At 35.4% G+C, this 27,836-nt stretch overlaps 5 protein-coding genes and 1 non-coding gene across 12 annotated transcripts; 2 read left to right on the top strand and 4 right to left on the bottom strand.

Moving 5' to 3' along the window:
* Positions 1–257: 257 nt before the first annotated feature.
* Positions 258–2,780, bottom strand: LOC8271697 (NADH dehydrogenase [ubiquinone] 1 alpha subcomplex subunit 1). Its single transcript, XM_002531763.4, has 3 exons — positions 2,581–2,780; positions 2,383–2,475; positions 258–473 (listed from the first exon to the last, which is right to left on the bottom strand). Exons 1-2 carry the CDS (start codon positions 2,686–2,688, stop codon positions 2,383–2,385), a joined length of 201 nt encoding a protein of 66 aa, XP_002531809.1. The 5' UTR covers positions 2,689–2,780; the 3' UTR covers positions 258–473.
* Positions 2,781–5,151: 2,371 nt separating this feature from the next.
* Positions 5,152–10,043, top strand: LOC8267973 (KH domain-containing protein At2g38610). Its single transcript, XM_015726993.3, has 7 exons — positions 5,152–5,550; positions 5,713–5,801; positions 7,074–7,225; positions 8,464–8,580; positions 8,722–8,838; positions 9,024–9,167; positions 9,386–10,043. The coding sequence occupies exons 1-7, from the start codon at positions 5,471–5,473 to the stop codon at positions 9,530–9,532; spliced, it is 846 nt and encodes a 281-aa protein (XP_015582479.1). The 5' UTR covers positions 5,152–5,470; the 3' UTR covers positions 9,533–10,043.
* Positions 10,044–10,923: 880 nt separating this feature from the next.
* Positions 10,924–11,017, bottom strand: TRNAY-GUA. The gene is made up of 2 exons: positions 10,981–11,017; positions 10,924–10,959 (listed from the first exon to the last, which is right to left on the bottom strand). It is a non-coding gene; the product is annotated as a tRNA-Tyr (tRNA).
* A 68-nt stretch (positions 11,018–11,085) lies between these two features.
* Positions 11,086–12,706, top strand: LOC107262256 (protein RETICULATA-RELATED 3, chloroplastic). Its single transcript, XM_015726991.3, has 2 exons — positions 11,086–11,366; positions 11,498–12,706. Exon 2 carries the CDS (start codon positions 11,535–11,537, stop codon positions 12,579–12,581), a length of 1,047 nt encoding a protein of 348 aa, XP_015582477.1. The 5' UTR covers positions 11,086–11,366; positions 11,498–11,534; the 3' UTR covers positions 12,582–12,706.
* A 429-nt stretch (positions 12,707–13,135) lies between these two features.
* On the bottom strand, positions 13,136–19,121 carry LOC8267972 (putative zinc transporter At3g08650). 3 transcript variants are annotated; one of them, XM_015726988.3, is made up of 6 exons: positions 18,769–19,121; positions 17,531–18,146; positions 16,943–17,227; positions 15,886–16,014; positions 14,791–14,888; positions 13,136–14,152 (listed from the first exon to the last, which is right to left on the bottom strand). In XM_015726988.3, the coding sequence occupies exons 2-6, from the start codon at positions 17,993–17,995 to the stop codon at positions 13,339–13,341; spliced, it is 1,791 nt and encodes a 596-aa protein (XP_015582474.1). In that variant the 5' UTR covers positions 17,996–18,146; positions 18,769–19,121; the 3' UTR covers positions 13,136–13,338. The 3 variants fall into 3 exon arrangements, with proteins under 3 accessions (XP_015582474.1, XP_015582475.1, XP_048225934.1); XM_015726989.2 differs by having other exon boundaries at positions 17,531–18,143; XM_048369977.1 differs by lacking the exon at positions 18,769–19,121 and adding an exon at positions 18,430–18,714 and having other exon boundaries at positions 17,531–18,143.
* Positions 19,122–19,983: 862 nt separating this feature from the next.
* On the bottom strand, positions 19,984–27,265 carry LOC8267971 (probable LRR receptor-like serine/threonine-protein kinase At1g06840). Of its 5 annotated transcripts, none has more exons than XM_015726994.3 (21): positions 27,045–27,265; positions 26,702–26,810; positions 26,351–26,501; positions 26,171–26,242; positions 25,704–25,775; positions 25,180–25,323; positions 25,023–25,094; positions 24,856–24,927; positions 24,596–24,670; positions 24,359–24,427; positions 24,207–24,272; positions 23,918–23,989; positions 23,753–23,836; positions 23,556–23,624; positions 22,815–23,332; positions 22,244–22,402; positions 21,860–22,143; positions 21,518–21,572; positions 21,057–21,307; positions 20,770–20,904; positions 19,984–20,591 (listed from the first exon to the last, which is right to left on the bottom strand). In XM_015726994.3, exons 2-21 carry the CDS (start codon positions 26,799–26,801, stop codon positions 20,223–20,225), a joined length of 2,889 nt encoding a protein of 962 aa, XP_015582480.1. In that variant the 5' UTR covers positions 26,802–26,810; positions 27,045–27,265; the 3' UTR covers positions 19,984–20,222. The 5 variants fall into 5 exon arrangements, with proteins under 5 accessions (XP_015582480.1, XP_002531806.1, XP_048225772.1 ...); XM_002531760.4 differs by having other exon boundaries at positions 21,521–21,572; XM_048369815.1 differs by lacking the exon at positions 27,045–27,265 and adding an exon at positions 26,944–26,962.
* Positions 27,266–27,836: the final 571 nt, after the last annotated feature.

The following is a 27,836-nucleotide window of genomic DNA, read 5'->3' as shown; positions in this document are numbered from 1 at the left end:
AGGAAAAATCTGTGAGACGATAAGGATGGTACCTCCCTAAGTTATCTTCAAGATTCATTTGCCAACCCGCGCCATACCTCCAATGCATCCAATTTGGAGCACCCAGAAAAACTATCAAATTAACTACTGCCCTTTTTCATCCCATCTCATTTTCTCATTAAAGGCCCTCACAGGCCATTACATTTGACTCGGAAACTCGATGCAAATAGCATATACAAGCAATAAGTTACAAGAAACATCAAAATCCAACAAAGCTCTTACAAAACCAACTTCAATATGATAGTTTAATTCATAAGAGGAAGTGGAGGTCATAATTTGTTTTCAAAGTTCAAAAATTCATGCAAATTGACAAACAAACAAAACATAATGAACATCAAAAGTAATGCTGCTCGTCAGACTTCTCTAGCAAGATGCAAATATCAGATGAGCACTTTATTCCTTTTTCAGGAGACAGGAGTCATAGAGAAAGCAACCTGCGCAAGGTGGCATGATATAGTAAGTTTCATGATTAAAATCTTAGGTGCACACACAATCACTATTAGGGAAAAGAAAGGAAGTAGTGATGGAATATATACACAAACAATCATGAAGCAGTAAGCACATCTCTGTCATTAAAGTTGCACAACAGGGGAACATCTGGTTCTGGAAATGCACAAAAGTTAATTTTATATGATTTCCTGATGACATGAGCAGAAGCTCAAATGAGGTTGAGAGTGCCCTGCCCCTAGATATGAAGACTGCAAAAAGGGAACATATGCTCCTCTGCAATCCCGTGTGATCAATATCTTTTTTCAATCATTCAGAGTCAAATCCATCCAAATCAATCTGTTTTGACTTGCAGGGCATGCCTATTTACAAGCACTAGATGGCAAATCCTTTTATCAAATCTCACATGGCTTGTATCCAATATATCCTATCCCTTTTGTGATCTTCATCTTATCTAAACCACATTAATGCAGAACCATCATCTTTTGACGACTAGGGCTATGCTCCCTACCTCTTGTTAAATAGAAGTATTCAATAAGTTTAGATCTTTGTCATAATCAAACTTCTGTATGATATTCTTTTCCAGCTATAAAGGTAACACATGCTCAAATTCTAGATAATTCTTCATGCATGTTTTACTTGCTTTAAAGACTTTATTTGCTTCATCAAAGTGTAGATAATATCCGACAATCCTTAACAGTTCTACATGATCAATATATTCATTCAATCATCCAATGTGATGGGGGAGCATACCTAGTGCAAACATAAGATAGCTTGTATTCTATCCTATATTTCCTATCTCTTTTGTAATCCTATCAACTTATCTACCTCATATAATTGTAGAAGTATCATTTGCAGTCCGCTTACCATCTAAACCTCTCAAATAAAATATTTGTAATTCAATAAAGTTTATATATACTTTGTCATACTCATCCTCCATAGAAATCATCAGCCATGACAAAAGCTTTTCCAATTTGAGCAGAAAACTCCATCTCAACAGGCAGTCTGACGTTAAAAAGAAATTAGCCAACAGCTCATTTCGAAATTTGATATGGAACCATTCTGTATTTCTTCATTCATTCCCATCCAATAAAAAATTTACATCCATCTCTTAAAATGCTGACACTCTTATAATAAATTTTCTTCAAGTTATAACGGTGCACTTTTGCACGCAAGTCCACGTACACAGACTCAAGTTCTACATGACAGTTCATAAGTGTATCAATAGCTCAAAAATCTTTATAAATCCATAAGGAGCAAATGAAAAATGTAATATCACAATCAGCCAAGTATGTGTAGTTGAACATATCCAAGCCATTTCACCACCATCAATGAATTTAAACACTTACATTATGTTTAGTATAAATGAATTTCATAAGTTTTTATGGATTCATTTGCAAATCCATATTTTGAGTGTTTGAAATACATGAAAATTTATTACAAATTCTATTCCATTAAATCCTTGGAATTGGTTATTAACTAAACCAAATTCTATAGAATTAGATAGAATTTTCAAATGAATTCTAAACTTATAAGACTATATTATCTCCTCCTTTTACTCATTTCTCCTCTTTTTTCCTCTTGTTATATCTCCAATTCTACATCAATCTTTAAATGAGTTCTACATTTATTACATATCACGCTAAATAAAGTAATTCATATGAAATGAATTCTATTAGAAATTCATTTGTAAATGAAAAAACTTCTTTGTAGGATTTTAACCAAGCACGATGTTAATCATACTTTATGCTTTTAATAGCAATCCTTCCCGTGTCAGAATGAATTACTTCAACTCCACAAACTGACTTATTACAATAAAAAATCTTATGAACAAGCAACAACCAAAAACCCTAGAAAACAATAAAATGGTAATAGCAATCAGGAGAAAAGGAAAACCTAATTAGGAGAAGGAGCAGAGAGATTCTCCACGAGTTTCTTGTCCCTTCTCTCCATAGCAACATCCCACATATCGTTACCGATGTGCTTTGGCTGTTCGCAAAATTTTTTAAAAAAAATTTAAAGGAAAAATTGAAAAAGAGAAAGAGAAGAATAAAATGATTAGATCTATAAAATGTTATCTTTGAATAGAAATACCCGTCCATGAGCGGCTCTGTGGATGTAGTACTGAGCGTTGCCCATAACACATAGCATTCCTGCTATTATTCCTAGCGGTAATGCTGCTTCTAACCATCTCCACGACATTGTCTTTGTTAGTATCGAATCTCCTGCTTCTTCTTCTTCCTCTTCTTTTCTCTTGTGTTTTCGCTGCACTATTATTTCCTTTTGTATGGGCCTCAAAGCCCATTTGTCAATTCCCGGCCTATGTTGAAAATACTAAATTTATATATTAGCAGGCAGGCAGTCAATTATTATCTCAACTAAAGGTGAGAATTAGAAAAAATAAATAGCAATCTAATGGCTCAAACTCTCCTAGTTTATAGATAAATCATATGCTCTTACAAAAAATGAGATTAGAATCCAATGACTATGGATTTTGTATTGGGATAGGCTTGCACTATATGAGGCAATTATTGGAGGCCTACTACTCTTAGGGAAGGGGGAGGGGAGGATCTTGACATGTTGACTTCAACACTTCTGTCAATATTTGAGTATTAACTAGTCACTATCTATACTATAGAATAATACCCATTACTACCAAGACTAAACCAATTATTGAACCACCTTCAAACCCTTTTTTTCCCTTATGCTCTTCATATAACAGTAAATATAATTAGTACCTTAGGTTAAAAAAGAAAAAAGAGAAAATCCAATATTTGCCGATAAATTTAACCAGCATTATCCCCAAAAAGGTTGGATTAGATAGCTTGACCCTTAAAACCAGATGAGGTGGATAGCTCCCCTTCTCAATTGCCACAATAAAACTCAACATTAACTTTTTTGACTCATCATGGAAGAATAATCATACTTCTTAATCTTCATGTATAATTTTGTTTCTTTTTTTTTTTTTTGTATAAAAAAATACCCTAATCTCTTATTAACTTTCTCATGACCTGTTAATCTTTGTGTTATATTATTAATCCACTAATTTTTCGCATATAATGTGTAAGATTTGTGGCTGTTTGATTAAAATCTAAATGGTTAAGAACTTAATATATATTTTTTCAATATTATTTTCTTTTCATTTGAAATTGTATTTCTACTGCCATCGTAGGTGTACAAATTAATAATCTCTAGTTATTTATTTTAATTTCTTACGAAATAGAAAGTGTTATCTGTATAATCAACGTTGTTATATTTTACAATAATTTGACTTTTGTTTTGGATTCATTTCGTTAATTGTTGCGAAACCTTTGCCTTGTAATGAAATTCTACGTTCCAACTTTTGATAATTGGAAAAAAGAAATTGAAGGAGTTATAATAATAAAATTAAAACATTTAAAATCTAGAGTTTATTTACTTTTTCTTTTTTCTGAAATTTATGGTTTGGAACTGGTTTATTGCAATGCAATGTTCAGAGAAGATTAATCAAAATCAGAAGAGTTCATTTGTTAGTACTAACTGACTTTTATTTTCCAATTACTAAAGCGTGATTTTTATATGTTATCTTAATTATAATTTTGAAACATCAACCAAATATTTCAATTTATTAATTTGGAGATCATTTTTAGTAGATAAATTAAGTATGAAAATAGTTAAAATAGTTAAATTTATTTTCAAAAAGTAAATATAAGAAAACAAATATTTCATATTAAAGTAAATTACCTAGCTAGTATCAATCATATGGACTATATATTTAAATTGATATAAATATTTTAATTTAAATTTAATTGGTATCCAAATTACATGAAAATATATAAATTTAAGGTAATTTTTCAATTTTCGGCCAATTAATATCGATTTGGCAATCTGATAAAGTATACTTCGTTTAATTCTCTGCTTCAGCACGTGCCATGTTATTAAGAGAAGTTATGGAGTGGATCCGCTGGCTGATTGGACTGAATTTTATGACATGACATATGGTGAGACGGAAAATCAAACGAAATATACCTCTTCAAATTAGAAACTGTCGTAAATTGATATATTTTCATATAGTTTAAATACTAATTAGATTTAAATTAAAGTATTAATATCAATTTAAAATATGATCTTATTGATATCAGCTGGAAAATTTACCCTGATATTGTGTACCACAATCATTCGAACTGGAAAAGAAAAAATAGTAAAACTGTAAAAGTAAAACACATTGAAGGCCAGAAAAAAAAAAAATTAAAACGACGTAGTTTGAAGTGTAAAGCATAAGGAACGAAAGAGTCCAGCTAAGCCTGCGTTGGCGACATCATTATCAATAATATATTACCATTGGCCTCTTGTCTTAAAGTGGGACCATCCTCACCTTCCGACCATCAGATACAGCCACCTGATTTTCTGCATGGCTAACACGTGTCTTCGACTGCAGCACTGTACCTTCACCTCCACAGTACACACACATATATTTTACCTCAAGTAACCAGGCCACAGTAGTACTACAGTAAACAAAGTAGTAATACAAAACTTTCATTTTTTTCCTTCTTTTAATCTGGAAATTATGTCTGCCATGCCATCTTTACCACCTTAATGATTTTAGCTTCCTAAAAAAGATCTTTTTTTTCCTTGTTTGTTTTATTTACTTGGGGTTAGCTTAAAGTGAAAATTATATATAGAAAAAAATTAAAAAGAAATAAAATAATTAAAGATTTGGCTTACTTTCTGCAAAAATTCACAGAAAGTCTGTCGAGAAGAGTAGACCCTTAAGACCCTTTTGTTTTATTTTTACTTTTATTGTTTTCTTTTAATTTGTAGTGTTTTTGCTTGTCATTACAAACCCTTCTTTATTGATGGTGCTGTGTTTCTCCTTTTTCTTCTGCAACCACCGCAACTAAAACCCTTTTCTTTTCTTTTCTTTGCCATCTCATTCTTCGAAACAGAAAAAATATATAAAAAAAAGAACAATCTTTGAGTTAACAGAAAAACAGGAAAGATAGCTATGTCAGGTTTGTATAATCCCAACTTCTCACCTGCAAGAGCTGCTTCTCCTCAGATTAGAAGCACTCCTGATGTTGACAGGTAGTTTTCCTTAAAGAAAGCAAGAATTAAGATTGGTTCCTTTTCATTTCTTTTGGTGGGGGGGGGGGGGGGGGGGGGGGGGGGTAATCTGCTTATATCAATTTTTATGTTGAGAATTATGTTGTTTTTTTGATCTGTTTTTTCTTTTGTTTGTCTTTGTAGTCAGTACTTATCAGAGTTGTTAGCTGAGCATCAAAAGCTTGGACCTTTCATGCAGGTTCTTCCCATATGTAGCCGACTGTTAAATCAAGGTCTATTTCTCTGTTTTTTATTTTTGGATCTGAGTTTTTCTAGATTTTCATTGCTTTTCTGCTTTTTTATGCTTTTTTTGTTTTTTGGGTTCCAATGTTTCTCGAATGGTGAATGTGCTTCTTTGTCTTTCTTTGTTAGATAAGTTTGATTGTTACTGAGTGATTTCTGCACGTTCACTTGTTGGCTTTCTGATTATGGGGCTTTTGCTAAGTACTCTTGCCTTGATCAGGGGCAATTCTTCTTATCATTTTTGGTTAACAGTGTAGTTAGTATCTTAGCATTGTGTGTAAAAGATATTACCTCAGCAGCTGAGCAATTTTTACAGCAAAATCGTCTAAACATCATTCTAATTAAAGTTGAGTGATGTCAATTACACCTCTATACACAGTTTATTTGTGGGTTAAGAAACTTTGAAGATCAAAATGTAACAATCTCCCGATTTGTTGGTCCATTGTTCGATATAGAGTAAGCATTTTAGACAATCAGCCATTAAGTGATCGCATAAACTAAAATCAACCAACCCTCAATCTCAAACTGCAGTGACTTGGCCATGTAAAGTAATGTTTAAGTGCAGGAAAAAGCCTGGTAGACAATCATACTAGAAGAAATGCTTTGTTAAATTACTGATATAATAATTATGATTAAATTAAGACACTGGATTTTGTCCATTTTAGATGCTGCCACAGTATGCTATTTTGAGTTGACTTTAATGGCAGAAAGTTGGCCACGTAAAAGCTTGGATATATTTGAAGTAGCTTCATGGCTACAAATTTAATTTTCACAGCCACTGGGTGTTTGCCTAATTTCAAATCTCTTAGATTCAAGCAGAAGGTAGTCTTAACTCATAATAAGTTTGTGATTAATGGATGGGTTTTGTACATAAAAAATATTAGAGTAATTGTCTATAGTTGCCTCTTGTTTACAAGATACCTAAAACTTTGAACTTTTCCTCTGACCAGTCTTTCTGGTATCAATATTGTGTTCAACATATGTCGTGGAAGACACACAGCAAGTAAAACCACTTAGTTTAATATGAATGGACTTATAACTTCTTTGCTTGTCAGTTGGTTGGGGTTGAGGTTTGCTAACTGATTTTTTGTTTTTCCTTATTCTGATTTCATCTTTTTGATGCAATGTTACTTAGATTCTAGTCTTCTTCCGAGCTTCCTTTCTTTAACTTCTTGTAGGGTTGGGATTCTTCTTTGTAGGCACTGCTTTTACTCATCATGATCCATCATATATTTCTGACAATGTTTCAGTTTTTCTTGCAGAAATTTTTCGGGTTTCAGGAATGATGTCCAACCAAGGATTTGGAGATTTTGACAGGTTGAGGCATAGAAGCCCCAGTCCCATGGCTTCATCAAATCTTATGTCTAATGTTTCTGGAACAGGTTTAGGCAGTTGGAATGGCCTTCCTCAAGAGGTAATTGTTTATGTTAATTTTTATTTGTTGCCCTTTTTTGCTGTTAGTTTAGTTTTGGCTAGCCACTCGTTAACTTGGTATGTACTTGCCTGTAATTTGACATATAGGTAGATGAGTTGACTATATAAGTGTTTCTGTTTTCATTTCCCAATGTATATGTGACTATAATTTCTCATGAATATTATTCAGAAACACTGCAAAGTTCTAGAGCATCACCAACAAGTAGTTATCATAGAGTGTTTACTGGTTTAGAATTTCAAAATTATCTCTTCAGCTCATGAAAAACATTCTTTCTTCATTTTGGAAACCCCAAACATACCTTAGTTTGTTCCATTTTCACCTGGCCTCCTTTTCTTTACCTGTAAATTTCAACCTAGAATAGTTGTTGGTGCGTGGTTCCATGCAACACAAAACACTTTCACTTACTTATTTTAAGGTTAATTCTGGAAAGTTTTTTGGGTTATGTGCTATGCACATTCACTTGTTGAATTATAGGAATTTCTAGTCTAAAGTCTGTATACGCTTGCGTGCTTGAAGTTGGATATAAACATTGGACAGAAGAACCGGGATAGAGGTGATGGTTTAACTTCTCTTGCATTGATCCATGCCTAAATGCTAGTAATATAGGGACCTTGTATCGTGTATTCCAGGTCTGTAAGAGCTAAGCTGCTCCGATACTATGATCCTTCTTATGAAGGGAAAAGACTAGGCAAATGGTATGATAAAAATAAAATTTAAAAGCACTTGTGAAGCAATCTCAAGATTTTCAAGACTAACGAGAATAACTGCAGGATCCTCACTGTACACTTTTAAGCTAGTAGAAAAAACACGCACCAACTTTCTCCATGAAAGGAATTTCCTGCAGTTTGAATTTAGATAATCATCTTCCTTGCTCCATGATTCTATCATAATAGGTTTTATCCTGATTGAGAGTTCCTTCCTTTAGATCCGTTTTCCTTCAATTTCTGATGAATTATAAAGCGGAGAAAATCTATGTGTTTTGCGTAACTTCAGGAAGTTTTGCAAATAACTGACAAAATGTAATTGTTCTTGTGATAATAATCAGTTAGTCTCTTTTGCTTTCCCATATTTTCTCCATTTCTAAAGGAGGTATAGTTAGTAGTTGTTATAGTTTCACAATTGATGTGATGATTGCAGATATGTCTTCTTATATCACTGGTTTACATTCTTTAAGTTTATATAGTTAATATGCTAATAAAGCAAAATTGCTGGTGCAGAGATTAAGTGGGCCTCCTGGAATGACGATGGATTGGCAAAGTGCACCTGCGAGCCCTAGTTCATACACTGTGAAAAGAATTTTGCGTTTGGAAATTCCAGTAGATACTTATCCCAATGTAAACTTTATTTCATTGTTTAGAATTCTGGTTTTATTATGTTAAATTCGAATTGATCTTATCCTCAGTATTCAATTTAACATAGCAGAATCTTCTAACAAGCAATAACTTCTTTGCTGGCTGCTTCTTCCTGGTTGATAGTTCAATTTTGTGGGGAGACTTTTGGGCCCTAGAGGTAATTCACTGAAACGGGTGGAAGCTACCACCGGCTGCCGTGTATACATTAGAGGGAAGGGGTCAATAAAGGACCCAGACAAGGTACTGGATGCCACATGTATATTCTTTACTGTTAAAAAATCCCTATTTTCTTAAGCTGAAACTGACTGACCAAGCATATCAAACTTATGAATTAATATTTGCCCCATCTCCCTCTTCAGCAATTAGCATTTAAGGTTTGGTCTCTTTTCACGTTCCTAATCTTTTAATGTGATTCCATCTTGAAGGAAGAGAAGTTGAGGGGAAGACCAGGCTATGAGCACCTGAATGATCCACTCCACATCTTAATCGAAGCTGATCTACCTGCCAATATAGTTGAAATGAGGCTGAGACAGGCGCAGGAAATTATAGGGGAACTTCTCAAACCTGTGGTATTAGCTTCTATCTACTTACTCTGTTTGGTGATGGAATTCTAGAATTTTTAATAATCACAAAGCTAATCAACTTAGTTCGACTCATGTCCTAGAGCTTGAAAGTTCGTTTTGCTTCTATTTATTTCTACTTGTTAAAAAATCTTGAAAACTCTTTAGGCACCATGTGGTAGAGAAGCATTTCTATCTTTCTGGTGAAATTGTCTTCCCATATGCAGGATGAGTCGCAAGACTTTATCAAGAGGCAGCAATTGCGGGAACTAGCCATGCTCAATTCGAATTTCAGAGAGGACAGTCCTGGACCAAGTGGTAGTGTCTCTCCTTTCAATACGAGCGGAATGAAACGTGCGAAAACAGTACGCTGAGAGATCATGCCGGCTCCCATATCATATTTACCACCTTATTGGTTTCCATCCTGCCACAAGATTGCATGGGTACAGCTTCCAGTACATCTCAGTGCAGCACAGTTACAAAAAGAATAGACTAACAGTTATTGCTGGTGAGCTTTCTGGTGGGGGTTTCTTTTATTTTCGTTTATTTTTTCTCCCAAGATAAAAGGACAAAATCGAAAGCATTAAAAACAGAAAAAAAAAAGAGAATTATATAGCTGGTTCTTGAATTTAGGCTTGCTGAGGTCAGTTCTCTTTTTTTCTTATTTTTCCTTTTTCCCTTTTCTCTTAAATGTAAACTTGATACATTCATTGGATTTATTCTTGTGTTAGCAGCTATGAGGAGTGTGGGAATATATATATCAAATGTGGCAAGGGCTAGGTATTAAAAGACAATGAATCTTGAGTTTTGTAGTTGTCATCATTTTGCATAGTGTGATAAAAAAAAAAGTATTGAATTGAAATTGCAACTTCTTTATTACTATTATCTAATTTGTCTTGAGCATTTGAATCTTCTTCTTGGAGACATCCAATGTTATTGGATTGATGGTAAAGAAATATTAGCATGACATAAATACCAGAAACCATTTCGTAATCGGTGACAAGACGTAATCAACAACTCTTGTTAGGTGATGACAGTGACAAAAGGGTTATGAAGTTTGACTTGGTTCCTTTTGCATTTGTCATTTCATGGCGGAAAAAAAAAAATAAAAAAAACCCATGTGCTCCATGATCTATCATGATAAGTATTTTGTTAGCTATGCTAGGCACAAGTGTTTTTAACATGAGAAGAACAAATTGCCACTTATTCTCAACCTGAAACAGCTGTGCTAAGGAAAAAAAAGAAAGAAAAACCAGCGAATAAAAACAACATTTTTTATGAGACGTATCAATTGAGATCGACTCCAGTACATTGGTGGATACCTACTATTAGGGATTTGACATTGTACGAGAATCTATGTTCAACGATGTGTTATGAAACACTTTCAGAATCATGACTGACAATAACATGTACAATCTTCTTCGGCTGCAATAAAAAGAGAAAAGGAAGAAAAAAGAAGAAGAAGAAGAAGAAGAGAAGGTGATTGTCTTATGGGTCAAGGAGACAGTTGGAAGCATGCTTGGTTAAGAGGAACCTCTACATTTGCATTGCATGTGCCTCGGATTGTTAAATTGGTGTGCATGTGGTTGTCCATAAAATGTCATTGGAATTATGGACAGAAGATATGTAAATACTGAAACTTCGGGGCCAACAAAAAATACCAATAAGTAAGATACCATCTTTTGGCGCCATAATAACCAGTAAATTTTTGTAAGCATTTTCGGGAAATGACAAAATGTTTTCATTGAAAAAATGGTGCCAAAATTCCGACCTGCCGGATTCGAACCAGCGACCTAAGGATGGCTAACTGGCTTATTACCAACTACAGTCCTCCGCTCTACCAACTGAGCTAAGGTCGGATGATTAATGTTTTATCAGAAAGTTGGCAACCAAAAGTATATGTAGCCATTATGTTAGGGTTTTAGGCTTTTTATCGACCGTAAGAGCCACACTATAAATTTAAACAAGTAGCATCAGATTCAGTGGTGAGTGATAGATACAGGGCGATAGCTTCTATTCTAATTTTTCTTTTTCTATGGCCCTGTTTTCGTATTCCTCTATCTCCTGATCAGTTATTATTACATTTCTTGTTTTTATTTTGATCTGTTCAAGATTTTGATATTTAATAACAGACCACTCTAAGTACATCCCTCAATTCATCTCTCTCTCACCTACTCCCTGTATCTTGCCTTCGCTTTCACCACTAAGGTTTGCTTTTTTTTTTTTTTTTAAATGAAAATAACTTCTATACCTTTTATTGAATCCAGATCTGTAAATGGCTTTTGTTGGTGGGTGGTGATTAATATATTATTGTTATTGTTGTAATTTGTTTGTTTCAGGAGTTCTGATCGACCCAGAAAAAGAAAGAAAAAGAAAATGGCAACAGCAGCACAGCTTCGCTGCTCTGTATTTGCAAGCCAAGATTCAACTTCATCGAAGTCTTTTTTAAAGAATTACAGTCTCTCGAATCCTTCGATTGCTTTCCCATTTTCCAATGCTCAGAACCCTTCTCTTCGCCTTATTCCTCATCCAAAACTGTCCGATCATGAGCTTTCTCACGGAGGAGGAAATGGAAGCAGTGGCATCGGTCGTGGCTATGGTGGCGGCGGGGATGGTGGTAGTGGAGGAGATAGTTCATCATCGTCATCATCATTCGGAGGATTTGGGATTCTGGGTCTTTTTTTAAACGGATGGAGGAGCAGAGTAGCTGCAGATCCGCAGTTTCCTTTTAAGGTTTTGATGGAGGAATTAGTTGGTGTATCTGCTTGTGTTCTTGGTGACATGGCTTCTCGCCCCAATTTTGGACTTAATGAGTTAGACTTTGTTTTTTCAACTCTTGTTGTTGGTTCTATTTTGAATTTCACTCTCATGTATCTTTTAGCACCAACTGCATCTGCTGCGAGTGCTACTCTACCTGCGATCTTTGCAAATTGTCCGGCTAGTCATATGTTTGAGCCGGGTGCTTTTACGCTTATGAATAGACTCGGCACTGCTGTGTACAAAGGCACAATCTTTGCAGCTGTTGGTTTTGCTGCAGGGCTAGTAGGAACTGCATTATCAAATGGGTTGATTACAATGAGGAAGAAGATGGATCCAACTTTTGAAACGCCCAACAAGCCTCCACCAACAATTCTAAATGCAGTGACTTGGGCGTTGCATATGGGTATTAGTAGTAACTTGAGATATCAAACACTTAATGGAGTTGAGTTTGTGCTGGAGAAGGGGCTACCTCCTTTGGCTTTTAAGAGCTCTGTTGTGGTTCTCAGGTGCTTGAATAATGTTCTTGGTGGAATGTCTTTTGTTATATTGGCAAGGTTGACAGGGTCGCAGAGTGTCGCAGAAGCGAAGCCTGTTTTGGCGGAGAAGGAAAAGTTGCTAGATGATGCAGAGGAGTTGCAGAGCAATCAGTCGACTTTCAAGTGATCTGAAAACATCTTTCTATATGTATATGTAATAAAAAAAAATCAGATCATGATATCAGTCTTGGTTTTAGGCGTTTTCTTTTGCTTTTATAACTTTAATTCTAAAAGCTTGAGATTAGGTGTTTTCTTTTGTTTTTATTACTTCAATTCTTGAAAGGTTGAGAGTTGGGAATGATGATTGAATCGGGATAACCCTATGCTTCCCAAGAATTTAGTCTATTTTGATGATGAAACGTTCATGCTCTGCCGCACATCTTTGCTCCAACACAAAATAAGCAAGAGAATCGCCCTTCTTTTTATTTGGGCGATGGTCACATCTTGCTCCAGCACAATATGGACAAGAATTTGGCCATCAATATGGGGGGTTGTGGGTTGGTGAAATGTTGTCAGTTTCAAATTTCAATGATTTGGTGGTGCTGGTGGGCCTTTATCAAAATGGCGTATTGTGGTCATGTGTACTCAACACTGGCAGCCAATATTCGAAACAAAAATGTCATCCTTAAAACTGATATTTCTCTAGATTACCACTTGTACCTCTTTTTATCTCGAGAGAGATTGAGAAAGAGAGTAGTATTATAGAAAAACTGTGGGGAATTGAATCACATAGAAATCATCCTCAATGGGAGATTCCTCTATATCATCCTTTGCTATTTTTGCTGGGGTCCCAATAAACTAACTATACAAGTTCTTCCAACATGCTGTGTACGTTACAGGCCCCAACATCACATGTAATTTCGGTAAATTGAGTTAAGTTGGACTCATCTAACAGCCTCAGGAGCTGAATTACAGTAAGGTGTATGCAAGCAAACCAACTTGGTGCACATTAAACAAAGTGTTGCAAACCCAACTCCGATTGCAAGACCACAGCCGCTTTTCCTTGTATCCAACCTTACTGCTCTCCCAATTATCCTTCCAAAGCTTGGAAGTAATCCCCCACACGCTAAAACCATTATGTGATCTAGACCGCTGTAGTCAATTCCAGCGAGTATTGCTCCAATAGCAGATATTGGACCCACAAATCCACTTAAAGCTGCTGCTGCTAGAGCACTGTGCCAGCTGTCAGTTGCGCCAAAGATACAGCTAGCAACAGCAGCACCACGAGGAAGTCCATGTAGAGAGACCGGAAGGACCATGTGCCGACCAAGTCCATAAGCTTTTGGAGCAGCTACTCCTAGTGCAAGCCCCTCAGCCAAAGCATGAAAGGCGACTGCCCCACAGGAGAGGAATGACTGAAGGGTGTGAACACTCATAGGAAAGCCATATACCATGGGCAAATTATTAGCTGATGCCCTTTTGCGACCCGCAAGACTCGAGATGCTAGAACTGGAAACATGGACAAATGCTGCTCCCAGTGCAAGCAAAAATGAAAGGGGGATAAACCCCATTTTTGAAGACACAAGTAGCTGCAGCGGCCGCCAAGCACCAAGGACAAATGCAATGCCAGATGCTGCACCCATGAGAAGGGCATGCTGAAGGTGGAATGCAAGAGCAAATGCAACAAGTATGATGCCACCAAGCAATGGCCCAAAGCCAAAAAGCAATGAAACAAAGAAGCCTGAAGCATCCTCTGAGCTGCAATGTAAAGTAAACTGAAATTTAGTTAAAGTAAACTGAAATTTAGTTTCAAATGAGAAGTAACACAATGCAAGTAAATTAAATGACCACTTGTAACATTTCGTGGTACTGGTGAGAAAAGAAAAAAGAATATTTCTTTGTTGTAAGAAAAAAGAATAGGACATTCGAAAGAAGAACCATTTCTGATTAATTATGAAAAGAAAGCACACATGAAGGAGAACCTCAAGGTGGAGGTGCAGAAACAATCAAGTGAAAAGCAAAATCCTGTGATTAAAGTTGTTGGAAAAAGCTTGGATATGATAACACAAAGAAGTACAAATTGTAAAAGATAGCTAAAGTTAAATGTTTCAAAAGTAAAAGTAGACAATGGACCTATGGGATTAGATGTTTAGAATCAACATATTTTCAATTCATGTAACTGACAAAAATCTCAAGAAATGGTTACTAATACCACCGAGTTTCAGAAGCTGAACGTCATCTTGATTGACTTGTACCAAGCTCAGAGAACAACTTTGCACAAACCAGCATCAATATGAGCATGTCAATGGAATGTGTGACGGGACATCAAATACAATGCAATATTGCTACTTCCAAACCATGCATCCTATAAAGCTAGAGCTTCGAGAGCAACTCACTTGTAGTCATGACTGAAATTCTGGAACAGAGTGCTTAATGCTTCCATAAATGCTACAGAAATCGTAGCTGCTGATGCCACTTGAGAAGATGAGGCTTCCTGTAATTAAAAGGCCAGAGAAGCTAGCATCACGCACAGTGAGTAACCAAGATAGGCATCTGAGAATAAAGGATTCACCCAGTGCACAAAGTGCTCCCTGCCTAGATTAAACATATGAGAATGGTGAAGCAAAACTCAAGTTGACACTCACAATGCATCTGAATTTCAGTATTCAAGTTTCACTGTGTGCCACTCAGAATGAAAACAATAAGCAGCCATGTCATATTCTCCCAATCTTATCCAATAATCTAATTTCGTATAGAGTTTTAAACTAAAAATGCAGCAAGACTAGCATCAGCTCTTAGATCCCATAAATACCACCATCGGGGAAAAAAAAAAATGGAAACTAAAGCTAATAAAAGATGTAAGCCATATTCACTTTTGTGCCAGAAGCGGCAGTCGACATATAATTCAATACATGCAACGGGAGCCATAACAAATAAGTCCATCTATATGAAGTGAAACACTAGTACTATCATGTGAGAGAAAATGTAAAAGAAATCCAAGAGACAATCAACTAGCAGGAGGAAGAAAAGAAAGAGAGCCCAATTCCTTGCCTTTCTCCACTTTGTTGGCTGTATCCTACTCAGCCTTAGACTATGTTTGTTTGAGAGGATGGAACAGTTGAAAGATTTGAAATTTTAAAAACAATAAGGGTTAGGTGCATTTCCCTCCTATTTTAAAATAGACATTATTTTCAAATTTCAAATCCCTCCCCTTTTCACCCTCTCAAACAAACAAAGCCCGTCTTAATAATTCCTTCCTCTTTCTAGAGTGCACATGTTTTTATCATGTGTTATCTGCATGTTCCTATTTCAGCAATGATATTACAGATAGACAACAAACAGTAAAATTCAATTTTGTGCAATCAAAATGGTTAGGGGACGAGTAACAAAAATTAGTTAAAGACATTCTGAATGCTCTGGAAAACTGGATCCTTACAATACATCTATAATAGATTTAAGTAAGAATATGAAAAATAAATAAAAAAGATTACCTTGAAAGCATCAGGAAGTACTTCCGCAACAACCATCCAGATCATACACCCAGCTGCAAAACCAGTGCAAAAGGGCAGGAACTTGTTGAATGCATCAGCACATATGAATGATGGAACTGCAACAATGGGCTGCAATTAAATATATACCATCAGTCAAGAATTGAAAGCTAACAAAATCTCACTCAAAGGAGATTTTTTTTTTTTTCAGAAATATAACCACTGCCCACATGCTTTATTTTTATTTATTTATTTATTTTTTGTGTAGGGTCAATAATTACAGGTGCATTGCATGATGCATCTCAGGTGGTTTGCTACATCTGACATGGGGTAATGTATTAAATGGTCTACCTTAACCTGGATTTGTACAAACTGCAACATGCAAAGTAGCGGAATAAAGGTGTTTATCTTGGTCCTAAATAAAATGAGGGATACATGCTTCACGAAACATAAGATTAAACTCTATTACCAGTTAGAAACTTTTAAGTTTACTGAATACACAAATCTGTGTGATTCCCAGGGAGACGTGGCAACAAGTTGATTGATTAAACTTAGCAGCAGGCTTTAAGATATACACACACATGCACACATATATATCAACATAGAAAAGGCAACTTTATCGCAGACTAGTTAAACTCCAATTTTGGTGGTTGAAAACAGGCTTAACTATCAATTCCATCTTTGATAGTAATGAAGAAAGATACAGCCCAATCAATCTGGGTTGGATTTGATTGATCAAGTTGAACACTTTGACACTAAATGAACTATTAGTGTTCGAGAAACTGTAATGCGATCAAGCTTCAGCCAAGAGAAGTCACATCAAGGCTTGCTGCAGTCTTAACGCGGGTTTAGATGCAATTTGTTTTGAACAAAATAATTGTAAGCAAAGAGCAGAGCAACCAAGAAGAATTGTACAGAAAACCATAAAAGCTTATTAATTTACTCCTTTTCCCCCCTTTTTAGATTCTAGTGATTCACCAATCTTAGAGTCATTCAGCATACATTACCTCATGTAAACTGAAATTTAATCAAAGCCCAATCACAAAACATAATTTGTTACCTGAGGCAATGATGTAATTACACTCCACAACATTGCATTTTGCGGTGAAACACCCCTTGATGCAAGAACCATGCTCACAGCTAACCCCTCTGGTATGTTGTGCACAGCAATGGCCAAAGTTACCAAAAGCCCTTGAGAAAAACCTTTTGAGCCAGCAAAGGAGACTCCAACACCTGAGCCCTCTCCAAATGAATGAAGAGTCATAATTCCAATAACAAGGACAACTTTAGTTGCATCAGCACCTTTTATGTCCAGCATACTTACTTCTCCATATTGTTCCAAGAACTGAAACCCAGAAATAAGGTACAGAGATACAAGTTCAGAAATGGATGCAAGTAAAGCTAAACAGATATATATCATTAACTTAATTGATACAAGGTGAATATCTTTAATTCTTTATTAACTCTTAAAATTATACTACACAAACAGAAACAATAAGTAGACATGTCTGTCTGGTATAAAAACACCAATAACTGGCAAATGTTTCTTGAAATATAGACAGTAACTAATAACCAAGAAGCACATAATGAATTACAGTTGAGAAGGTAGTAGACTTAACAATTAAATATGGAAGTCGAAACTAGTTACCTTCTTGCACAGCAAAATGAAAACGCCACCAGATAAAATCCCAATCACAACCCAATTGCCAGCACCATGGCTCTGCCCTTCCTGTATGAGGTCAAAGCTAGCAGCCAACATCACCCCCGCAGCCATTCCATTGCACAATCCAGCCCACTGTGGATCTAGCTCTACAAAAAAGAAAGGGACTGCACCTAAACCAGTGGCAGCAGCCATGGCCAACGTAAATAATGCAACCGTAGATATTGAAACTTTGTTGTAAGTGCCTTTCTTATCACCCAGTCCAGTACTTGTGCTCTCAAAATCAATGGAATTCTCTGTACCACTGCCATCTATAACATTGTTTCCTACATTTTTATGTGGAGCAGATCTTAGCTTTTCCGAAGTTTCATTTTCAGACTCGGCCAAAACACAGCTTAAGAATACTACGGAGAGCAGAAAAAAGAATAGCGCTTTCTTGAATATGAACTGCATCTTTCTTTTGACCACCAAAGTATTTGGTTCTTATAGATGAATCCTCATGTCAATTTGCGAACTTTACTGTGAAATCTCCACTACAGATCCAAATAGTAAAAGATCAAGAGACCCAAATGTGTTGCCTGAAATATGCCAGGATCAATATCTGCTGCAGTTCAAAGTCGCATGATTAAAATCAGTTAATCAATTGTTTGATAGTAACACTACTATTCCACTAATTACAAGATACCAAACCCAAAATCCATCATCTCTACAACCATCTACATCACATTACACGATCATAGGCACTGCAATTTAAAGAGCTAATTTCAAACAAAGATGACATTTTGAGATCAAGATGTAATGTGCTGCTTGACCTAGCAGAATCCATCATTTTATCAAAAATTACACATGCAAATCTACTTACTAATAACAGAACAATTTAATATTACCTTCTAAACCCTTTAACAATTTCCCAATTCCAGTGTGCTCAAAGATACTGAAAACCCTACATGTTCTCAAATTGGGCATTCCGAATTTCAGAATTGAATTTTAAAAAAATCACAGTGAATTTTACATGTGATTCTACCTAGTCCACAATCTAGCTAAGAAAGCTAATAACTTTAACAAAATAGAATATCCTACATCGCAATTCCACATTTCTTTTAAGTGTGCCTTCATTTCTCAGCAAAAAGCAGATCATTAATAGAACCCCAAAATTATGATGAACATCAAGCCTCAATATTACAACTGGATTACTATAACCATAAAAAGAGAAAAAAGAAACCTACCAGTGAAACAAAAGTGGGTAAAGAGAAATTAAAGCACTTTCGATCGCAGATATGAAAGCAGTAGAAACAAAAAGAAAGATATAAGAGACAGGTAAGGTTCTATAAGCGGAATAAACCCTGACAAATTAGTGGATTTTGAGGGATTTTTTTAAATAATAATAACTAAAGATTAAAATTTAAAATCTTCAAGTTAGCACGTTGTTTTCTTTATCCCTCAAAACCAGCTGCAAAATAGAAACCGGGTCTTCCTTATTAATGTCAAAGAAAACAAGAAAAAACAAAGAAAGAAAAATCCAAATGGTATTATCGACTGCGTTAAGAAAACCGCTCGACCCCAAATGGAAAAAAACCCGGATATTTTTCTTTTTCAGGTCAAAAGTAATGAAGAATATTCTAAACTCCATATATCAGCTGCACACAGTTATTACTATAAAATAATTGAATTATCTGTGCATCACCCAATGATATAAAATACTTAAATTAAAACCCCTTTTCCTTTTCATTTATTGACCAAACTAAATATTAATAGCATGTGTTATAAATATTATATATCTATTTAGTACAGCGTGTATTATCAGTCCATTAATTTCTTATTAAGAGAAAAAAAATAAGAAAAAGGAGTCTCTGAGATTTGGCATATATTCAATAAAGTCTATAAATACTATATAAATTGAATTATTTATTTTCTTAGCATTTATTACTAGAAGGTGCTAATTTTAGCATGTACAATGCAAACAAAGTAGATAAAAAAATAAAAAAATAAAAAAATAAAAAAATAAAACTAAAGTCAGAGAAGATAGCATCTATAAACTAGCATTATTGACTAACTAATAACTATTAAATTTAAGACTTTATATTAGCATCTATAAATTTAAGAGTAAAGTCAGAGAAGATAGCTTCATTTTGTACCACATGAATAATGGACTCCACAACACACAATATGATAAATACAGATAGATTGTCATGAAAAATTATTAGATAACTTCTTCAAGTGTTTCACATGACAATGTGAATTTGCATACTGATTTCACATGTTGGAAGTCTGCAGTTCTGTGAGAAACAGCCAGAGAGGATGTTTATGTGAGTTTCCTATATAAATATTATATAATCAATTTGTAGATGGTACCAAGTACAATATGTAATTGTATGGACCAAATTGGAGCTTTAAAATTGTAAAGAGTAAACAAAATGAAGTAGATGATGGTCAAACTCAAGTTTGTTGTCAATAATTAATTGTATTCATGTTGGTAAACTTTCTGCAAATCAAAGTCTCATGCAGTAGCTACAAGATTTCTCACACCAATTGTTTCTTTGTTACACAACATAAACCAAGAAAATGGGAAATCAAAAACTCATTTTACAGCTGCCTAAACTGCACATGACAAAATGTTCCTCATTATGAGAATTAGAATCTTGAAGGATTGAGCATATATATAAAAGGACCAATTTCCATGTCAACGAGGACTGATGCTGGGAATAACACCACTGATAAGATCACTTCCTGAAACTTGGGATGATGCATACTCATCATTGACTGTATAAAATGAAGATGATGATGCTGAATTCCCAAAGTGTGTGGAAGTGGAGCTGCCAGAATACAGGGAAGTGGATTCTGAAAAGATCACATCAGTTTTAGCTGGCATCATTTTGAGTATGGTCTCTAGCTCCCTGACCACTTCCCACATCGATGGCCGATTTTCTGGGTTGTCATGGCAACATCCAAGGGCTAAAGCTATAAATCTTTCCACACATTCAGATGGATAAGCTCCCATTCTGCTATCTATGATGGAGAACATTATACCTGACTGATGAGCCATAGTTACCTGACACAGAAAAATATAGCATCCATCTGATTAGTAACATAGCTCCTCATGGTTAATTTTCACCTTTCCCTAAACTAAATTAGGAAATTTGATATTATTAGTCCATGCCATGGTATTGATGACATGCATCGACTACTATGTCACTAGAGGAGGACTCGAGGCCTTCGGAATATCATACCTCACGAACAATGTTTTTGCCATGTGTTATCGGTTGCATCCCAGTCAAGAGCTCCAGAAAGACAATTCCAAGACTATAGACATCACTCTTGTCTGTCAACTTATGGGTCAGAAAATATTCTGGATCAAGGTATCCCTGCAACAAACAACATCAGCATATAAAATGTTAAAAGGTAATTAATCATATATGGTGTTCACTGATGGAGAAGAATCATACATAAAACAACTTAGGAAATATATGCAGTATCGCACACAATTCAGCTGAGCATATAATTGAATCAATCGTACCGGAGTTCCCTTCACTACTGTGGAAACGTGATTAGGCAAATTTCCTTCATCATCCAGGACAGGAGCAAGGCGTGAGAGTCCAAAGTCAGCAACTTTAGCAGTAAGCTTGGAGTCCAAAAGTATGTTGGTGGCCTTGATGTCCCGGTGAAATACTGGAGGGTTTGCTTCAGCGTGGAGATACAGAATACCCTTAGCTGAACCCAGTGCTATTTTTAACCTCATAGCAAAGTTCAGTTTCTCTTTACCTTTAGCTGCAAAACAGTAACCTCAATTGTTAGCCTCCAAGTGTTATTCGTAGCAGGTGAAGTTCGTATCTGCCAAAAACTGAATGTACTGCATAATTTAGCATTTGGAGGCTGTTGATTCTAGAAGCCAAAAGTTTACAAACACTTTGAAACATTTCCTCAGAAAGTCATAGATCGTCAGAGAAGACGAAGAACCACAAATTATAAAGAGCTCACCACCTGAAAGCCAGTCTCGCAAGGTGCCATTGGCCATGAATTCATATACCAGCATCTGTCATGAAGAAAGAACACGAGAAAGAAAATGTTACTATTGGTCAAGGCAATTCTTGCATTTCTATGCAACCTGAATAAACAAAAAACTGATTCAATTTAAAGAATCGCTCAGCAAAGAAGCATGAGAAATTTTCCTAGATGCTCCATAATCCATTTGACGACCTTTCTATTGAAATTATGCCATTACTGTAATACTTGTAACATGGAAAATTTCAAATCAACGAGAACACTTGCAAGCAAAAGATATAAAATGACATCCGATGGTTCAGACATTGCAAGAATTACCTGCTCCTCTTCTTCGTCACAGTATCCAACCAATGAAACTAGATTTCTGTGATGTAACCTGGACAGCAATCTAATCTCAGTCAAGAATTCTTTTTGGCCTTGTAACGAATCTTCTTCGGCACGCTTTATAGCTACAACTGTGTTGTCAGCTAAAATGCCTCTATAAACTTTTCCATAGCCTCCTCGACCAACTTGAGTTGAGCTATTAAAGTTATTCGTAGCCAGGGTCATTTCTTTAAAAGTGAAGAATTTCACACCATCAATTTTCATTGATATCTTTGAGGCTGCAAATGAAACAGCAATCTCAACTTCATATATTCTTGGATGATAGTCAGACAACTAATTACAGAAACTAGTTCTCATTAGTGGCAGGATAGAACTCACATAGTCGTTTTCTTGACAGATTCCGCTCATATCCAGCATGTCTTCTCAGAATCAGAATTGTGACTATCACAGATGCTATAACAGTGAAACTGATAGCACCTATTATAATGGCTGCCCAAACTCCTTTACTAATTTTTGTACTCTGGGTGCCAATACTGACTATTCACAGAAGACGAAATGCACGTAATAGAGAAACAAATATTAATTATAGAAATTAAAGAAACAAACTTGTGCAACCAATACAACAATATAGAATTTGCATGCCAAGAGAAGACTCAATAATGTCACTATAATCAGAGCACAACCTTGCCTGCTGTTTCTATTAATAGAATCTAACAGAAGTTCTAACTAGATATGTTGAATCTCTCAAATTAGAGCAGATCATAGACACAAATTTGTTATTTTTGGTACTAAATCAATAATGTTCAGCCATCTAATATGTTACTTTGAATGCAAATGCCAATGTTTATAGTGTACTTCACAGAGCAGATCATTCAACTCAGAATCAGTTGCTAAACAATTCAGAAATTGAATTTGATCTGAAAAAGAAGTACTGATTTCAAGTACATACTCTGAGAATAAGGTCCTTGTAGGGTGAAGTTGAGAAGCTCATATGGTCCAAAAAAGTCGGTGCGAGGAAAAGTCCATGACGTGAACACACCTCTTATCCGCTGAACTTCGGTTGAATTAAATGTGTTTGAATGTGCATCATTCCATGCAGGATAAAGCTTCAAGTACATCCTTAGACGAGGACCTTTTTCCCAAAAAAATGAAACAATATATACTTGATAAGGGTTCAGTTTAAGAGCACTGGCCAAGTACTCCTCAAACGAATAAATATATGTAGGAAAATAAGAGAAACTAGGGCTCTTGAGGCGATATCCGATTGTAAGAGGGGAAGCACAAAAGCACCACACAGGTGATGCAGGGACGAATTCATAGAAATTATCTATCGGACATGTTTGAGTAGGACATGAGGTTGTAGAATTTGTTGAGCTTTCAGTTGTTCCATCTGCTTCAGCTTCAGGTCCACAGAACTGGGAAATGTTTGGCATGTTGGCTCTATTGCAGATAGGATTGCCTCTCAGCCTAAAACAGAACTGCTAAGCTCATGAGAATTTTATTGATGAAAATAAATCCAAACTCGCAACGCAAATTTGCAGTTCAACTCAGTGGACAGCAATGGAAATCGAAATTCGCATATTTCAGAATTTGATTGAGAAGGCGATGATAAAATCGAGAAACCAATTATGATGGAAAATAAAATAACAAAATGTTGTGCAGGTTATGCAGTAGTTTACAGAAATAGTACCTCAGGGTGACATTAACTGGTGGGTTTAGTTCGCCTAATATGTTTGAGAGTGAATTGTTTCTAAGGTCACTGCATTTTTTGCATGCAAAGAAGAGATAAGTTAGCAAGATTCCTATACTTCAATAAGCTTTGGTATGTGAATCTATTCAAGCTGAAAATTAATACTCAATTTCATTGCATTTCTTTCCAGTTCTTACAGAGTTAGTCTGTCACTTGTGCTGGACATGTTTTTCCAGAAATTAGCTGGAACAGAACCAGTAAACAAATTGTTTTCAAGTGACCTGTAACGAAAAACCATTTAGAATACAAATGACAGTTCCATTAGAAAAAATCAAGAGTATCAGAAGTAGATAGAATCTCACAGTCTCTGAAGCAAAGGAAGATTTGAGTAGCTTCCAGGTATAGATCCATTAAGGCGGTTGTTTGACAGATCACTGAAATCAACAACAATACATTACTTGCACAAGAATACCTTCATAAAAAATTAATCAAGTTGATCACAGGTAGTAAGATTAGAGTAAGTTCAACTTCTTCTTTTTTTTTTTAAATTTTGGAAACACTTAAAAGTGAGACAGTAAACAATATTAAATAGCTGGAATAAATTGACAGTTTAATGAATGTTCAAGAAGTTAACATTTGCAATATACATACATAGTAGTCATATTATCAGAAAGTTCTGATGGTATGGGTCCCGTAAGCTGATTCCAGCTCATATCGCTTTGACATGCACACAAACAAGAAGTTAGACATAGCATGAACAGAATGAAAACATGTGTTACAATATCAATAGAAAAACTCCTTACATATAGTATAGGTTTGATATGTTGCTAAGATCAGGAATAGCTCCACGCAAGCTGCAATTTCTAAGACTTCTACCTTGTCAAAGAGGATAAAAAGAAAAGAGCATCAGCAGTCTAAATTTATATAGATTAGTATTCCTGTCAAATATTCAACATACTGAGTCCTAAGAGCATAAACATTTCTCTTCCAAATAGAATGTAAAATTTTAGTAGAAGCAGAGATTGTTTAATCATACTTACAATTTTGCTAATTTGGAAATATTGCCATAAGTAGGAGGAATTTCAGAGCCACTGAAGTTGTTGTTGTCAAGTTGACTGCAGGGAGGGGGGAAAGGGTGATGGTCAAGAAAATTCATTTCCTATTGAAGCATGTTACTAAAAGTCTTACCACAAGAAACCACAATAAAGCTCAGATACATCAAAAACCAAGATCATTAAACAAGAGAAAAATTATTGAAGGAAATGAGTTATGAGAGTCTAGATTACATGACAGGACATACAGTATTCGCAATTCGGACAAGTTTGAAAGTTCTGGAGGAAGATGCCCAGATAAGTTATTATTATCCAACAGCCTGCATATTATTCATGTATCCTCACTTAGCACTCAATATGATTCCATGTAGATGGATCATCAAGTGAATTACAAGAACATCTAATATGAACTCACAAGTGAAGCAGAGCAGATAATTTGGACAGCTCTGGTGGAATTTGACCATTTATGGAGTTGTTATTGAAGTGGCTGCAAAATTCACATAAAAGCAGATGATATATTAAAAGAAACAATAACCTGTTCGCCAAGGACATGTATTTAAAACCCCACTTACATGTGTCTAACACTGCTCAGATTAGCATATGACTTTGGTATTGGACCTGAGATTTTGTTCTGGTCCACTTGGAATCTACGCAAATTTGATAAAAAGCCAAGTTCATCAGGTAAAGCACCTGACAACTTATTTCCATTCAAAAGCCTGTATACACAATACATAAAATTAGCCCAAAGAAAGGGATCATTTGTTATTGTTGAAAATTCATCTTATGGATATTAATAACTAGTAAGACATGCTAATCCCCTAGTAGATACTCACTTTTTAATAAATGCTTTCACAATTGATTTTCACAAGCACTTAGATATTAATGATAGAATTATGTGATTCACTCTCTTTATCGAGTACCAAAAGTTCCTCCCTTTAGCAATCAGTTGATCACCAGAACAAAAGACAACTCACTTAAATACTTTAGGAGAATTACAGATCACATTAATGTCCTTTTATGTATATAAAATCACAGGAAGGAGTTTCCCATCCTTATGAGGCAGCTGACAAATTAAATTAGCATGAACCCAACTTACAGGAGTCTCAAAGATGAAATATTTCCTATCTCCTTTGGTATGCTGCCATCCAATTCATTCCACATAAAATCCCTATAAAGAAAATCCAAAAGATTATCAGGAGAAGCTTACATAAATAACACAAGTTTGCCCAGAAATAGTTATGTTACGTGAGATTTTCATCTCATACGGTTCCTCCCTTATGTGCATAATGAGAATAAAACGTAGAATAAAAAGGGGAGTGAAATATTCTCATTATGAACTGAGCGGGGCTAGTGTTTTTACAAGAAATCTCTAGCCAACCTTCCTGCAAAAGATCTTCTCTTAACATCAAGCATGTTGATACTAGAGAAAAATATAATATTAAGCTAACTCCAACAATTTCTTTGTCCTCAGTCTTCCTTAATTTCTAGGAATTAGTCACTTCAACAGTCTTCGATGGTTATACGGGTATCCAAAGTACGAACGAGATAAAATTTGCAACTCACAGTATCCTCAATTGGGAGAGTTGACCAAGCTGAGGAGCTAAATTTCCTGAAAGATTCATATTTAGCAGCTGGCTGCATTGAAACTAACAACAGGTAAGATGCTTCACTTGATATAGAAATATTTAACGGAAAAAAAAAAACACGACTCAGAAGGAAAACAAAAGGCATGAATAAACGTACAGCTCCCCAACATGCAAGTATTTATCAGTTCCAGAAGTTTCATAACACACAACTCCAGTCCAATTTGATGTACATGGATCTCCCTTCTCCCAATTCCAAAGATTCTTCATAGGATCAATAAGACTCTTCTTTACTGCTAGCAGTGCATTGACTGCAACATTGCACAACATTAAGAACATGACCACAGTTATTCAGTAGCTTATTTAAGTGACTCCTTAATTACATAGTTTAAAGGACAAAATATTAAAGATCGATGACCCCTCAGCTTGAGGACATCAAGTGCATGAATAAGAAGTGTACTATAAAAACAATTAAAATCTAAAATAGGGAATTCTGGAGAAAAATTATTACCTTCAGAAGGATCTGTGCTTTGTGCAAGTGCAAGGAGAAGCAAGTAACAAAACGAAACTAAGAAAACACATCCAGAAATCCTTAGCCGCAACATCTTCATCTTATTACCCTATACAAAGAACACGAAAGCAAATTAAATATAGAAAATACAAGTTCCAAGATAGAGTAAGAAAGCAGCAAAAATCCACTTTTGACAAATTAAATGCCATGCAAAGATTTTGGAATTAAATTTCATGAGCTACCCAAGTTTCTAAATAGGATAACAGTCAAATCCCATAAATCTTGGAACTCAGAAATGAACCAGACAGCATAAATATCAAATCCAAAGAGAAAAGGGTCTTACTCTATACAAGGTCCAGGTCAATCACACATGTGGGCATGTAGTATAGGATAAATCTTCGAATGAAAGGCAGCAAAGCAGAAAAACTTAGGCGAGTTTAGAAGATAAATGAAGCAACAAAATCTTCAAGGAAATGAAAATGACAATTTTGGAGTTTGAGAAAATAATACTCGTGGAATGTCCTTGTCATTACTAATGGTTGGTTATCATTTCCTTTTAGAAAAACAAAAGAGATTATATTTATTGCCATCTCTCTTCTACTGTTTCCTATTTATAATATAGTGAGCAGTGTTTTTGGCCACTTTCATATTTTAAATCTGTGATTACATTGGTTTACTGTGACGTGAGGGAAGGTGAAAAGGACGAGCTTGCCGTGGACTTTGGGGTACCTTGCAGCATTAAAATCAGACTTAATAATAATTCTATTAATATTTTGAAAGGGAACTTAAAGAAAGTGGTAGAGCTAAAGAAATGCGAATGTAGATATGGAACGACTGTCGTTTTTGAAGTCTAGGAAGATGATTATTTAGCACGTCGGTCTGGTTGTTGAGGTTGGTAAGTGGTGCTGAAATGAGAAGAAGTCCAGAGAGAGATCTAACTGCAGAGAACAGTCAAACCATAAACGGAACTTCGCAAGACATGAGTAATTGTCAGTTGCCTTGTCTGAAACTCCACGTGGTCTATGTCTGTGAAACCTTATCCCAAAATTTAACCTTGTAAAAACAGAATAAAGGGGCAACCCATAGTAATTTTTCTGCTGTCAATTATTATAAAAGAATCTGTGTCAGTCTATTA

Source organism: Ricinus communis, chromosome 10 (assembly GCF_019578655.1).
Source record: "Ricinus communis isolate WT05 ecotype wild-type chromosome 10, ASM1957865v1, whole genome shotgun sequence".
Taxonomy (NCBI): Eukaryota; Viridiplantae; Streptophyta; class Magnoliopsida; order Malpighiales; family Euphorbiaceae; genus Ricinus; species Ricinus communis.
Note: the sequence above shows the minus strand (reverse complement) of the source record. Positions and strands in the feature narration are given on the sequence as shown.